General features: G+C 42.4%; 1 protein-coding gene across 3 annotated transcripts in view; it reads right to left on the reverse strand.

Moving 5' to 3' along the window:
- Positions 1–12,873, reverse strand: part of cp (ceruloplasmin) — a 51,798-nt gene that overhangs the window by 32,584 nt on the left and 6,341 nt on the right. For all 3 annotated transcript variants that reach the window (XM_069897410.1, XM_069897411.1, XM_069897412.1), the window contains exons 2-6: positions 12,598–12,842; positions 10,143–10,355; positions 7,393–7,563; positions 4,861–5,115; positions 2,011–2,179 (exon numbers count right to left, since the gene is read on the reverse strand). In XM_069897410.1, coding sequence (XP_069753511.1) covers positions 2,011–2,179; positions 4,861–5,115; positions 7,393–7,563; positions 10,143–10,355; positions 12,598–12,842 — 1,053 coding nt within the window. The remainder of the gene's footprint in view (positions 1–2,010; positions 2,180–4,860; positions 5,116–7,392; positions 7,564–10,142; positions 10,356–12,597; positions 12,843–12,873) is intronic.

Here is a 12,873-nt window from a genome sequence, read left to right on the forward strand (position 1 = left end):
AATGTGCAAAATTCTTGCAGTGTTCAACAGGGAGAGTGATTTCCCCAGCTCAGGAGGGTGGGACCAGGACTCAAAGAGTAGACAATGTAGGACTGAGTTAAAAAGAAAATTGGTGAATCTTTGTATTCTCTACCTCTACCTGGAGGGTTGTAGAGGCTGACACAGAATTTATTTAAAGCAGGGATCAATACATTTCTAGATACTAAGTCAATCAAGAGATATGGAGATGGTGCTGGCCACGGCCAGTGAGAATGCTTTACAACTCACACTAACAATCCGAGACGTTCATATATTTCTGAAATATTATTTATTTATTTAATTGCATATACAGGTGAAGACTCGTCCTGCATATGTATTGCTTGTCTGTATGTGTGCTCTGTCTGGCTGTGCCTTTGCAAATTTTGCATCGAGGAGCAGAGAGCACTGTTTCGTCAGGTTGCACTTGTGCAATCAGATGATGTTAAACTTGTTGACTTGACTTGAAAATCAGTCATTATCTGAGCAAGGGTGGAGCTCAAAAGCCACAGGTCTTATGCTTCTATTGAAAAGAGCAGGATGGAAATGTTATTGTTAGAAGAATCATATAGGTTGTCAATGTCTCCTGGCAAGCCTTGAAAAATGACCAATATTTAAAAATCATGACAGACATTTAAAAAGTGACAAGAGTTAAGAATTAAAACAAATACCCTATGCTTAATACAGCACCTGTTGGGTGGGGGGGAGCAGTGGCATTGCCTACCTGAAGTACCAACTGCCTTTCACTTCCTATGGATGCTGTGTGGCCTGCTGTGTGGCCTGCTGTGTTTCTCTAGCACCTTTGTGCACTGCTCTAGACCCCAGCATCTAAAGACTTCTTGTTTATCTACTAGCCATTCTCAACCTTTTTTATGTGGCTATCACTCCCCCACCCCACTCCCAGGTCTCTGCTCAAAGTTTATGGGTCCTCTTCCCTGTGAAGCAGTCAAGTTTTGGTTTCTTCTGTACTTCTCGCCTACTCACGACATAAAAAAAAATACAAAAGAATATTTATGTTCTATGAGGTGTAAAGAAAACAAGGGTTTTATTTAAATGGGCTGTGCCCCCTCCCCCACGGGGTAGGATCCTCATTGAGAATGGCTGATATAGGGTGTTTCTTACTTGCTCTTATGTTTACATGGGTTGAGTTAAGGGTACCTGTAAAATCTACTTTTAGTTTTTATTCAGCGCTAAAACTCTTCACCAGCAGGTGAATATCAACTTTACAAAATTTATATTTTAAATTATTTGCTTTAAGAAAACAACAATTGGCTTCAAAAATACATGAATAAACAACTGGACAAATCTTGAGTTTGATTGGTTGGTGGAATGCAGTAGGGAACTGGGGGAGAAGTAAATTTTATTAAAGTACACTGTAGGTCTGTCTTTATATTATTACCAATTTCAATTAGGTTACCTCGAAAGAGATAAAAGGTTGATTGTAGCTTTTTGAAAACATGATTTTGCAGAACTCTACTTAAATCCAGAAAACAGCCATGAAGTAAACCAAAACTAAAATGTAACTGGACAAATTTCCAGCCTGAAAATATTCACACCCTAAAATAATGTTGCCCCACTTATTCCACGCAGAAGAGATACGGGAGGATCAGAGCCAGAACCACCAGGCTGAGGAACAGCTTTTTCCCACGGGCAGTGAGAACGCTGAACGACCCAAGGAACTGCTCACATTAACTGTCCGAGGATCTCGTATCTACAAAACAATCGTTATTTATTTATTTATTAAATACTTGTCCTGCACATGTATTGTTTGTCTGTAGGTGTGTTATGTCTGGTTGTGTGTCTACATGTCTTGCACTGAGGACCAGAGAACACTGCTTTGTCAGGTTGTACTTGTACAGTCAGATGACAATAAACTTGACTTAAATATCATATCTTGATCTATTTAGAAATTTGTCTTCAGTTCCAGTTTCTCTCAATCTAGAAGTGCAAAGTTTCTTATGACGACACTGGTGTGAATGGATCACTGAGACATACCCATGTTGACTGTCCAGAGGCTTTGCTGTGAATTGATCCACTTTTAATGGTCCATAGTCCCAGATTACTTCTTCTGCAGCAATGTAATATTTTCGTTCTTTCGCTTTGCTTTTGGTCTTCTTGGTTTTCTTCTCATGGTCCAGAACTTCAAACAAGGCCTGCATGCCAGCTGGAATCATAAAAGCAGTCCTGGTTAATTATCAGGTCATGAATTCAGGTGACGTGACCCAGTTGATGAATCTCTTCCTGAATCAGGAGACAGCAGTTTCTCCCTCTCCCCCTCCTCACTTTGCCCATGAGTCATGAGTTACACAGCCACATTACAGCTGTATTGGACATTGGCAAAACAGCACCTGGTGTTATGGTCACCACACTATATGAAGGGCATGATTAGGCTAGATAAATTGCAAGAATGTTTGTAGGACAGGAAGGATTTCGTTATTAGAGCTTTGTAGCTGAAGGACACACAGGCAGCAGGGCTGTTGGCGACTGGAGATGAGGAACCCATGCAGGCTCGGTGCTGCTGGCGTCTGCGGTCAAAGGACTCACGCCAGGCTGCGGACTGCTGGAGACTGGATCTTGACTGGCTGAAGAGGTACTAGGTATCGGGATGCGAGGAGGTGCTGATGGCGCTGAAGGCTTCCTGATCGAGTCACAGGTTCGAACTTGAGCTCAGGTTGCTGCGAAGGCTGCGGGAGTACTGGAGGAAAATCCATGGAGATTCAGTGACTGTGGTGGTTGGGGGGGGGGGGGGGGGGGCGGTGGTATCTCTTTTGCTTCTCTTTTTCTGGCAGTAAGGGGCCCTGGACAATTTCAGCTGATGGCGAATTTTTGTCCCCTTACAGCAAAGTAATGTCAATTTCATGTAATATTATACCTGTTTTATTACATGACAATAAAGAGAATGGATAAGCTGAGGGTGTCTTTCTTGGAGTGAAGGACTCTGAGGGGTGACATTGTAGAGATTATTAAATCACGAGTTGGATGGCCACAATCTTTTCCCAAGGGTTGGGGAATTTAAAACCTGAAGGCATAGTTATAAGGTGAGAAGGGAAATATTTAAAGGGAACCTGTACAACAAAATTTCACACCGATGTTGGTGGGTATATGGAACAAGTTGACAGAGAAAGCAGGTGCAGTTCCAACATTTAAAAGACATTTGGACATGGTTCATGGATAGGAAAATTTTTGAAAGATGTGGGCAAACATAGGTAAATGGGATCAGATCAGGAAGGCACATTGGGTGGCATGGAAATGTGGGGCTGAAAGACCTGTGTCCATGCTGTAAAACGCTATGTATATGCTGTAGAGCACACATATCAAACTCAGGCCCGCGGGCCAAATTTGGCCCGTGATATAATTATATTTGGCCCGCAAGAACATATCAAATATGTATTAGAGCTGGCCCGCTGGCCGCCGCGCCAGTATAGCACACGCACAGCTAATACTACAAATCCCAGAATGCTTTGCAAATGCATTGGCGCCGGCCCGTCAGCCCGCAAATCACCCCCACCTCCTCTTTACTTTCATTAACATCTGCGACCTGTCGCCCAACTCACATGTAATAAACCCCTTACGAAAAATGGCCAAACGAAAGACAGGAAACAGGACCTTTCAAGACAGGTGGGAGGCAGACTATATGTTCATCATTTTAAAAGACAAACCTGTTTGTCACTGAAGTAAGTTGTTATTTTTTTGACTTGTTGGCTTGTGAAAAAAATACATTTAAAAGGAGCTTAAAGGCCACAGAGAAATATTATTTATTGAATATTTTATTTCTCATTTGTTAATGCTTCTTCTGGAAAGAGTTTAACCAAAACTATTATTAAACGTTTATTTGAATAAGAAAAAGTTTAACATGACATATGTTGAAAGAAGAGAAAACACGCAGATGTTGTTGAAAATTTTTCAATAAATTTTTCAATAAATATTTAGTTTGGCCCACGACTTAGTCCAAGTTTTTAATTTTGGCCCTCCGTGAAATTGAGTTTGACACCCCTGCTGTAGAGCATCAGATTGGAGGTCAATCCACAGGACCATAAGAGCAGCAGATAGGATAGATGGGATTTACTGGGATCATTGTCAAAAGGGGGCTCCGAAAATCGGTGAGGACCCCTACCATCCTGCACACAGCATCTTCCAGCTACTCCCATCAGGAAACAGATTTAGAGTATTAGAGAGCGATCACCACCAGGCTGAGAAACAGTTATTTGCACAGGCAGTGAAATTGCTGAGCAACTGATGAACTCCTCAAACAAGTCCACTGTGACTCATTTATTTATTTAACAATAATTGCATTTACTTTGCAAATGTACTGTTTGTCTTTTAAGTGTGTTTGCAGTGTGTTGCACTGAGGACCAGAGAACACTTTCATCGGGGTGACTTGTACAATTGGATGATAAAATTGACTAAAGCATTTGAGTGAAGTTTTGCAGTGGAATTTTTTTAAATTTAGACAAACTGCACAGTAACAGGCCATTTAAGCCCACGAGCCCATGCTGTCCAAGTACACCCAATTACTCTACACCCCAGGTATGTTTTGAAGGGTTGGAGGAAATCGTAGCACCCAGAGAAAGCCCATGCAGACACAGAGAGAAATGTATAAACTCCATACAGACAGCGCAGGATTTTAACCCCGATCCCGATCGTTGGCACTGTAACAGCATTGCGCTATCCACTACACTAACTGTGCTGTTACGCTCACCGTGGCCGGCTTTGGCACTGCTGTATTTTTTATGAGCTATTGATCTTTGAATGCCAAGAGTATAAAATCCGGCCGAGTGCTGAAGCTGCATGTTGAGAAACACAGATGTCATACGAGGGCTGAGAGTGGGAAGGAAATGCTCCCACCTTCAATGTGGTCATTAATTTGACAGCTGAGCATCCATTTTCCTGGGTTGTTGGGCACCATCAATGCAGTCACGAATGTGGCAGGGAATAGACTGATGGTGTCTGTGGTGTGATCAGCATTAATCAGGATCTGCCCATGGAAGTAAGCTGAGTGGATGTCCACCTCGTTGCCTATCCCGGAAAGATGCCACACCACTTTGTCGCCAATGAACATCGATAGGCCAGGGAGGTTCCCGTAAACGTAACCATTAATGGCTGAAAAAAATAGAAGTGGATGGTAAGTTCATTACGAAGCATTGTCTGAAATATTGTGTTTAACAAAAAAGTCTGCAGATGCTGTGATATTGGAATCATCAAAAGTGCTGGAGAAACTCAACAGATCGCGCAACATCTATTCGAAATATAGGGTCAATGTTTTGGACCTGAGTCCTTCGTCAAGGTGCGTGACCTGCTTAGTTTCTCGATTGTCTGAAATACTGTCCTGTTTTGAATCATATTTTGATCCTCTCTCCACCATCTCTACCCGCACCATATATTTTTCTGTCCCCTTATAACTCGCATTTCATCTTCAGTAATCCCTTATGCCGCAAGTGATTAGGAAAGGATTGCTTAAGGTGGTATGTGGGTGGAAAGAAATAGGTTTGAGAACCACTGTTTTAATCATCCCTAATTGACTCGTAATGCAAATGGTTTCATAACTCCAAAGGAAAAGGGCCAATGGCAAATATTTCTCAATCAAAATATTTGAGAAATAATTGGGTCTAGAGCAGTGGTTCTCAACTTTCCCTTCCCACTCACATCCCACCTTACTAATCACAGAGCATTAATGGCATAGGGATTGCTTAAGATGGAATGCGAGTTTTAAAAGAGCTGTTCCCCATCCCTGCTCCATTCCTTTCCATTAGATAAATAGATAAATAGAGAGAGAAAGATGGCAATCAGTGAAATGCTGGCCAACTCAAAATACCAAGAGGCTCCCCTTGGACTCTAACTGTTGGAAGGAGCTTAAAACTCTTACTGCCACATCTCCATCGGTTCCAAACTGCATTCCCAAAACCGTCATCCTCTAGACACCAGCCTCTTGGGCAGGTGTACATCTGAAATAGGAATCACCTGATTCTGTCAGATGTCACAGAAGTGACTTTAAAATATTTTTTGTTGAAGACAAGATTCATCGGCAGTGTACATTCCACTGGCAGTGACAGGTACTTGGAGTATTTGAGACAATGCTCAGATCAATTCTAATGTTGTATCAAGAACCAAGTGTGAGGAAATAGGACCATCTCAGGCAGAGACCGATCAGATTGGATGAGTTGGGCCATAGGGTCGGTTTCGCTGCTCTATAACTTTACAATTATTTTGTGTCAAATGTGATCCAGACAAAGTGACTAAATGTCTTAATATAAATTTAAATTTAGACATACAGTATGATAAGAGGCCCTTCTGGCCCACAAGCCCATGCCACCTAATTACACCCAATTAACCCATAACCCCCGCACATTTTGGATGGGAGGAAATGTACAATCTCCTTAAAGACAGTGCCAGATTTGAACCTTGGTCACTGGCGCTGTAATAGCGCTGTGCTAACTGTGTACCCTCCCCCCAGGTTAGTTGATGCTGTCCCCTGTCTGAGAGCAGGCAATAACTCTGAGGAGTAGGAGGGGTCAAGCTGATGAGGGGAGGGATGGGACAATTAGGCTAAAGAACTCTCGAGTACAGGAGAAAGGGGATCAGTAAGAGTGGGGAGACTGAGATGGGAAACTTCTTCGATTCCTGGCAGATGTGGCCAAGCCCTTTCACTTACCCTGGAATAGGGCTCCCTCCCAGAATCCCATGGTCAGGGAAGTGCCAGCAATTTCAGCCTCATGCCTCCTATTTTGACCTGGAAGTCCCTTCCTCATCCTAAAGGATGGGCTCAGGTGTTGGCAGTGAACCTCTCAGCAAAACTTGGGTGGCAGGGTTAGCGTAGCAGTTAGTGCAGAGGTTTTACCATCCCAGTGACCCAAGTTCAAATCCAGAGCTGTCTGTAAGGAGTTTGCACATTCTCCCCAGTCTACGTGGGTTTTCACCCTTCAAAACGTATGGGGATTGAAGGTTAATTGGGGTACTTGAGTACCACAGGCTCATGGGCTGGAACGACATGTTACCGTGCTGTATGTCTAAATTAAATAATTAAACTTAAAAACTGACTGGAGGCAGAAACAATATTTGGCATGGACCACAATAGCAAAGTCCTTTAATGAAGGAAGATGAGGTGGTTCCAGGGTGAAGAGGTCCAGGAAAAGTAATGAAAGAGCAGAATGAACTCCATGCGAGAGGTGTGTGAGGACCGTAGGAGCTGAGAGCACCGACCAGGCCACACGGCTCGAAACGCAGAATGTCTATGACAGGGTTGATAAGGTGGACGAGACCTGGGGAGGTGGGGGGGGGGGGGTGGTGAATGTTACTCAGACTTGAAACAAGAGGCATAGGCTGCTCTTTACACCTTTCCCTGCAACATTGTCACATCACAGATTTTTAAAGGTTTCTTACAGTGCATTTTGTTGCTTTCCATGAAATCTTCATCATCTTTATCCACTTTGTTGGGGGAAGTGCAATATTTCTTGATATTGTCATCCAGGTACCAGCTGTAGTTCTCATCCATGACTGAAAACATGAGTGAAAATTCTTCATCAACTCTTTTCTTCTTGCCAGATAAAACACCTGAAAGTGAAACCAAGAGGTGGAAATAATGAATGATCTTATTTAGATTCTTCTTCGGGTGGTATCAAGAAATCCTTGACAGGCCTTCATTTTATCATCTCACTCCAGGCAGTGCTGCCTTCCCCCTGGATCTCCCCTAGGATTTAAATGTTAAATTTAGTTTTTTAAAAATTCAATGAAAGAATACAGCACAGTAACATTCCCGTCCAATCAAGAGCCCATGCTGCCATATACTAACTGGCAAACCCCATACATTTTTGGAGAGGGAAGAGGGAAACCGAAGCATCCTGAAGAAACCCACACAGACATGGGGAGAACCTACAAACTCCTCACAGGTAGCGCCGTACTCGAACCCAGGTCACTGGCACAACCACTGTGCTAACCGTGGCATCTTTTCTAGTCATCATGAAGTCTAGACCTGACTAACCATCACTTACCTGATGTTCAACTAAGTATACCAGTGATCTCAACTTGCCTTCCCATCCACATCCCACCTTAAGCAATCCCTTATGAATCACAGAGCACCAATGCATAGAGAATACTTAAAGTGGAAAGAAAAAGGTTGAAAACCATTGATCTAATCCCACCCTGATGAAATTGTTGGTTGAACATACATGCTCCACTACTGTAAAAAAAAAGGAAACAGCTAAATCACTAAATGGGATCTAAATAGCCTTATAAATTATGAAAATAATTAAGAAAAGGACACCATAAACTTACAAATAACTATCTCACTCTACCTGAAAAATGTTCCAAGTCTCTGAGTCCCCTACTCTTTGAGGAAGAGGGTTCCAAACACTCACTGCCATCTATCTTCAATACACAACTTCTCATTTTAAACACCCTCCCACCAGCCAAGAATTGTGAAATCTCCCACAAGATGAAACATCCTCTCCACATCCATAACATGTCAGATTCTCCTGTGGTTCATTTGAAGCCCCTCTCATGCATTTGAATGTTAGTGAAGTCTTACCAATCCAAGTTTCACTCATAATTCAACCCACCTATCATTCTGGTAAACTTTCTCTGAACCTGCTTCAAACTCATTAACTTTACTTCCTTAAATGGTCAGAAATAAGTTTATTTGTTGATAATTGCACAATAGGATTATATCACTTCATAGCATTCATATCATACATGTGCCATCTCCAATAACAGGAGTCCAACTACCTGGCTTTGGTATTCACTGACGTTAGCGTGGTGGAATCTCTCTCTATAAATTTTGTGGGGGGTTACCATTGACCAGAACTATAAATGACCTTCCACTCAAATTTAGCAAAACTAGGGAATTGATTGTGGACTTCTGGCTGGGGAAATCAGGAGAACATTTACCAGACCTCATTGAGTGGTCAGCGGTGGAAAGGGATTGATGCACGATCAATTGCACAAAGACTGAAATTGCCGAAACTGAAGGCTTTTATTTGCAGGGATGGACAGCATCCCTGTGTTGGTCGCTCACACTGACCTGGACTCTAACTGGGGGTTGGTTTGTGGCATGACAGCCTTTATGGGAAAGAAAGGGGGAGGAGTCATGAGCCAGCCAATGAAAGCAGGGTCAACCAGGAAATGACGTTATCATTAAAAGTGGAGTCCCAATTGTACCAGTCAATGATTGCCAGACAGTGAGCACCCAAAGATGTTTCGAGTTCAGATTTATCATATAACCAGATAAAATTGTTTTTTTCTGGACCATGATGCACACACATACACATAGAACACATAGCACATAAAAATCACTGGTACACATAAAGCTGTAATGTAAAATAAATATTTTGGAATAATTTACTCATTTCATTTATAAAAGACCTAAGGTCACAGAAGACTGTTCATCAATCTCATAGCCTGTGGTAAGAAGCTATTTCCCAGCTTGGAAGTCCTGATTTTGATGCTGAGTCAAAGATACCATGTAAGATATGACTAAGATTTTCTATAGAACTGCAATGAATATAAGACACAGATGTGGGTTATTTTGGTGATGTTGAAATCTAGATGCTTCCTGCCTGACAGATCCAGGAGCTATATCTGCTGGGTCTTTGGGATTGCTGGGTTCAAGATGAACTTTTCTATTAAAGATGACATCTAGATCAACAAGCTTGTGGGGAGTATCTGGAACAACACCTCATCTTCCATCTGGGCACCCCCCAAGCAGATGGCATCAACATTAACTTTAAACATCTCTCCCCCTCCCTCTTCCCCCCCCCACCCCCTGCCCCTGTTGCCTTTCCCAAACTCTGTTTCCTTTCACAAAGTCAAAACGAATTCTCACTTTTCCTCTTTTCATATCCAATTAACACCTTTTGTTGGTCTGGCCTCCCCAGCCAGCACTGTCTCTATTCTATGCTTTCCCATTCTTTGTTTATTCTTTATTGTTTATTCCTTGAAGGGCTCAGGCAGTATATCTTTATCTCCTATGGTGGTTTCAAGACTGGCTGAGTTCCTCCAGCATCTCGGTGTGTTTTAACTACAAATACAACGTCTCTTCTCACCTGGTTCTTTATACCTACCTTCCTTGCATATTCAAGACTTAGATGTCACATGTCAACATTTTTGTACTTGGAACAGTACAAATCAATCATTACCTTTTTTACAAATGATCAATGGTCCAATAAGTCCGCTTGAAATATCCCTGGGTGCATCAATATGGGAGTGATACATCCTCGACAAACAATCCACGTCATCGTCTGCTGGGCTTTGATCTTCTGTTAGGTCCCAGTGGTAGCTGTAAGTACCTCCTGGATTTACAATATCATCCCGTTTCTCAGTATTTGTGGAGTTGTCAGGATAAAAAGCACCTGTCAGAACAAAGGAGAGGATTAAATTCCTGATGATAATTGCATGTTGAAATTGTGGATAACTTGTCCAAACTGTTATGATTTGAGGACAATAACCGTGATCTTTTACAAACAAAAATGGCCAATCGAACTTTCTGCTGCTCCAAGAAATGACTTATTATCAAGCAGAAGGCCTCATCTGCTCAATGCCAGATCAAAAAAGAACAACAACGTCAGTTCCATTTTTCTCATCCTTGTTTCCTTTAATGTGTTCTCTTTCAGTTGTCGATTTCCCCCCCTCCCAGCCCCCCACACTCATTCTCCACCTTGATATGGAGGATCAGAGGTAAGAATGAGCAAAGTCCAAGTCCCCCAATCAGTGAGGCATCAATTCTAACCACTGTCTGCTTCTCAGAAGCTTAATATTTACTTTCTAATTGCTTAGACTGTCGATAATGTGCCTGGGATTGTGAGAGGCATCACCTGCTTCAGGTCAGTAGAATAAACGTAAAATAGGTGAATTTTTAACTATCAAATTACTGTGGCAACATAAGACGTTACTGATGTCATCATGCTTGAAATGCTACGGTATTGCATTAACTCAGAAGTGACTATCGGGAGTGAGGGTTAAACACTGGCTTTAAGGGCAGCTAGAGGGAGGATTTCTTTTATGGTCACAAAGGGCCTCCCTATTGTAGATGAGCCTGGGAGGGGCTAAGTAGAGAGGAAGGAACCTAGAATTATTTTCCTTCTCAATAATGGTCCTGGAGGGAAGGAGAGCCCTGGACAAATTTGATTGGTTCAAACCAGATCTCTATACTCTTCAGAGTAGTCAGAATGATCAGCCCAGCCCAGGACATCACAGATTAAAAAACTTCCCACCATTGAGAACATCTACAGGGAACTCTGCCGTCAGAGAGAAGCCGCAATCATCATGGATCCACACCACTCGGCACATGCTTTGTTCTCGCTGCTACCATCAGGAAAGAGGTAGAGGTGCCACAAGACAGTTGAGGAACCCCTCCACCATCAGACCTCTCAACAACAAATTCAATCAGGGACTTACTTAAGGTCTCTTACTTTTGAACTTCATTGATTTTTTTCTCTCTCTATTTCACATGGTCAGTTTATTTACATTTTTTTTGTTTACATGTATACATTGTGTACAGTTTCTTTTTGGCCTGCCTCACCCGCAGATAAAAGAATCTCAGGGTTATATGTGATGGCAGGTATGTAGTCTGACAATAAATCTCAAATTGGAGATCAAGAAATAATGGAAGGGCAATGGGGAAGTTTGGATGGAGTAAAGTCCCAGTCTAAATAATACCTCAAGTATTAGTCACTTTCTACTGGGTATCTCTACAGACAAAGCCACCAAGCTTCTTGCTCCTTTCTCCATCATCTCATGATACTGAATTATAAGGCACATGGACCTTACGGGGTACAGCTCCTAATAGCCTGAAATCACCTGAGATTGTCTGATCTTGGAAGCCAAGCAGGCTCAGGCCTGGTCAGTACTTGGAGGGGAGCCCAACTAGAAACATCAGGTGCTGTAGGTTTCTGTGAGGGGCACTGGCCAAAGTGGCAACTCTCTGTCTGCTTTACAGTCGACAAACATTAAAGAATTTCATGTACGTTACATTCTAAATGTACATTGCACGACCATAATGGAACCTTTTCTTTAGCAGAGGGGTCAAAAATCAGGAGCCATAGATCTAAAGTAATGGTTGAAAGTATTAGTGGGGTCATGAGCAAACAGAGGGCAGTAGGATTTGGAACTCATTGCCCAAAAGTAGAGGACGGGCAGACACCCTGTGACATACAAAAAGTATCTGCTGACGTGTGATCTGCAAGGCCAAGTGTGAGAAGTTGGGACCATGCAGATGCGTCTTTTTTATAACAGCATGGACACGGTGGTGGAATGGCCTCCTCCTGTGTCATGAGATTCCTTATGATTCTCTCATTCTTGCCCAGTATAGTTACGTGGCCAGATTTTCTCTTCTCAGGCTCTGTTCCGATGTATCACTATGGAAAAGATGCTGTGGAATTTAGGTCTTGGTACATTGACCTAAGCTTGAAGCATCTTCAAGGTCAATGCTTGGTATTTTTCACTTACAATCAGACCAATTACTTTTTTTCTAAAGCATTACCAGGTGGAGACAAGGCTGTGCAGTGGCCCGATCTTATGTATCCTCTCCTGTCAAATTATGGTCTAGGAATCTGAACACTAAAGGGAATGAACAGCAACCAACAAAAACATTACCTTCGTTGCTTTTTGTGTAGGTGAGACCATGAGGATGGATTGAATAAGGTAGAAGAGCAAAATTCTTCAGGTGAACGACGATGGAATCGCCTTGCTCTGCCTTAATGATTGGTCCCAGAAATCCCAGCCATGCAGGCTTGACAACCTCCTTGGTGTAATTTCCATCAGTGTACTCCAGGTACACAGCTTTCTTGTAAACACTTCCTATTCTGGTCGGGCCACGTTTCAGGAACACAGATGCATGCCTAAAACATTCCAAAGTAGACTCATTAGTAT

This window comes from Narcine bancroftii, chromosome 9, assembly GCF_036971445.1.
Source record: "Narcine bancroftii isolate sNarBan1 chromosome 9, sNarBan1.hap1, whole genome shotgun sequence".
NCBI classification, from domain to species: Eukaryota; Metazoa; Chordata; class Chondrichthyes; order Torpediniformes; family Narcinidae; genus Narcine; species Narcine bancroftii.